Source organism: Nothoprocta perdicaria, unplaced genomic scaffold, assembly GCF_003342845.1.
Source record: "Nothoprocta perdicaria isolate Ctin4 unplaced genomic scaffold, notPer1 scaffold_630, whole genome shotgun sequence".
Lineage (NCBI taxonomy): Eukaryota > Metazoa > Chordata > Aves > Tinamiformes > Tinamidae > Nothoprocta > Nothoprocta perdicaria.
Genome location: NW_020455900.1, coordinates 1 through 1,458, shown reverse-complemented (window position 1 = coordinate 1,458; position 1,458 = coordinate 1). Strand labels below are relative to the sequence as shown.

The 1,458-nt window shown below is 50.2% G+C and overlaps 1 protein-coding gene across 1 annotated transcript; it reads right to left on the bottom strand.

Annotated features, from left to right (window-relative positions):
- Positions 1-263: 263 nt before the first annotated feature.
- On the bottom strand, positions 264-1,184 carry LOC112956454 (olfactory receptor 14C36-like). Its single transcript, XM_026049977.1, has one exon. It carries the CDS (start codon positions 1,179-1,181, stop codon positions 264-266), a length of 918 nt encoding a protein of 305 aa, XP_025905762.1. The 5' UTR covers positions 1,182-1,184.
- Between the last annotated feature and the right edge of the window lie 274 nt (positions 1,185-1,458).

Below are 1,458 nucleotides of genomic sequence, written 5' to 3'. Positions count from 1 at the left end.
AAGGAGAGGCCAACTTCCAAGCAAGGCCCTGAAGACATCCACTTTTATTTGAATGAATCCCGTAAGTGACACAGGGACACAGAGACATATACACAGCAGGTATGGCAATCAGAGAGACTGAGTTCGTGCCGGAAAAGGAGGCGGAATATAAAAAGGATGATCACAAAAAAAAAAAAAAAAAAATACAGAGAGAATGCTCAAAGAACAGAGTTATATGGAATGCATTAGAAAACACTTGTTAAGGGAAGAGGAAGAAGTTATTTCTAACACTGAGACAGTTTCTTCAGAGCGTTCTTGAGATCCTTGTTCCTCATGCTGTAGATGAGGGGGTTCAGTGTTGGAGGCACCACTGAGTAGAAAACAGAGAACACCAGATCCAGAAGTGGGGAGGAGATGGACGGCAGCTTCAGGTAAGCGGAAGTGCCAGTGCTGATAAAAAGGGAGACCACARCCAGGTGTGGGAGGCACATGGAGAAGGCTTTGTGCCGACCCTGCTCAGAGGGAATCCTCAGCACAGCTCTGAAGATCTGCAAATAGGACACCACAATGAAAAGGAARCATGCATACAGTAAACCAAAACTTAGCACAAGAAGCACAATCTCCCTGAGGTAGGAGTGTGAGCAGGAGAGCTTGAGGATCTGGGGGATCTCACAGAAGAACTGATCCACCTCATTGCCTTGGCACAGTGGAATGGAAAATGTGTTCCCAGTGTKCAGGAGAGCATTGAGAAAGCCACTGGCCCAGGCAGCTGCTGCCATTTGGACACAAGYTCTGCTGCCCAGGAGGSTCCCATAGTGCAGGGGTCTGCAGATGGCCACAAAGCGGTCATAGGCCATCACTGTGAGGAGAGAAAATTCCCCTSCTACAAAAAAGACAAACAGGAAAACCTGGGCAGCGCATCCCCTGTAGGAAATGGCCCTGGTGTCCCAGAGGGAGTTGGCCATGGATTTGGGGAGAGTGGTGGAAATGGAGGCCAGGTCAAGGACAGAGAGGTTGAGGAGGAAGAAGTACATGGGGGTGTGGAGACGGTGGTCGCAGACTATGGCTGTRATGATGAGGCCATTGCCCACAAGGGCGGCCAGGTAGATGCCCAGGAAGAGKGAGAAGTGCAAGAGCTGCAGCTCCCGCCTGTCTGCAAATGCCAGGAGGAGGAACTCGTTGAGGGAGCTGCTGTTGGACATTAGTTCCCTCCAGTCATGTGGGATTGTCTAAAAGAAAAGAATCATAGAATCATAGAATGCCGAAGGTTGGAAGGGACCTCAGAGGTCATCGAGTCCAACCCCCCTGCTCACGCAGGGTCACCTAGAGCAYGTGGCACAGGGCTGCATCCAAGYGGGTTTTAAAGMTCTCCAAAGAAGGAGACTCCACAACCTCTCTGGGCAGCCTGTTCCAGTGCTTTGTCACCCTCACAGTGAAGAAATGCTTCCTTAAGTTCCTGTGGAACTTCCGATGCTTCAG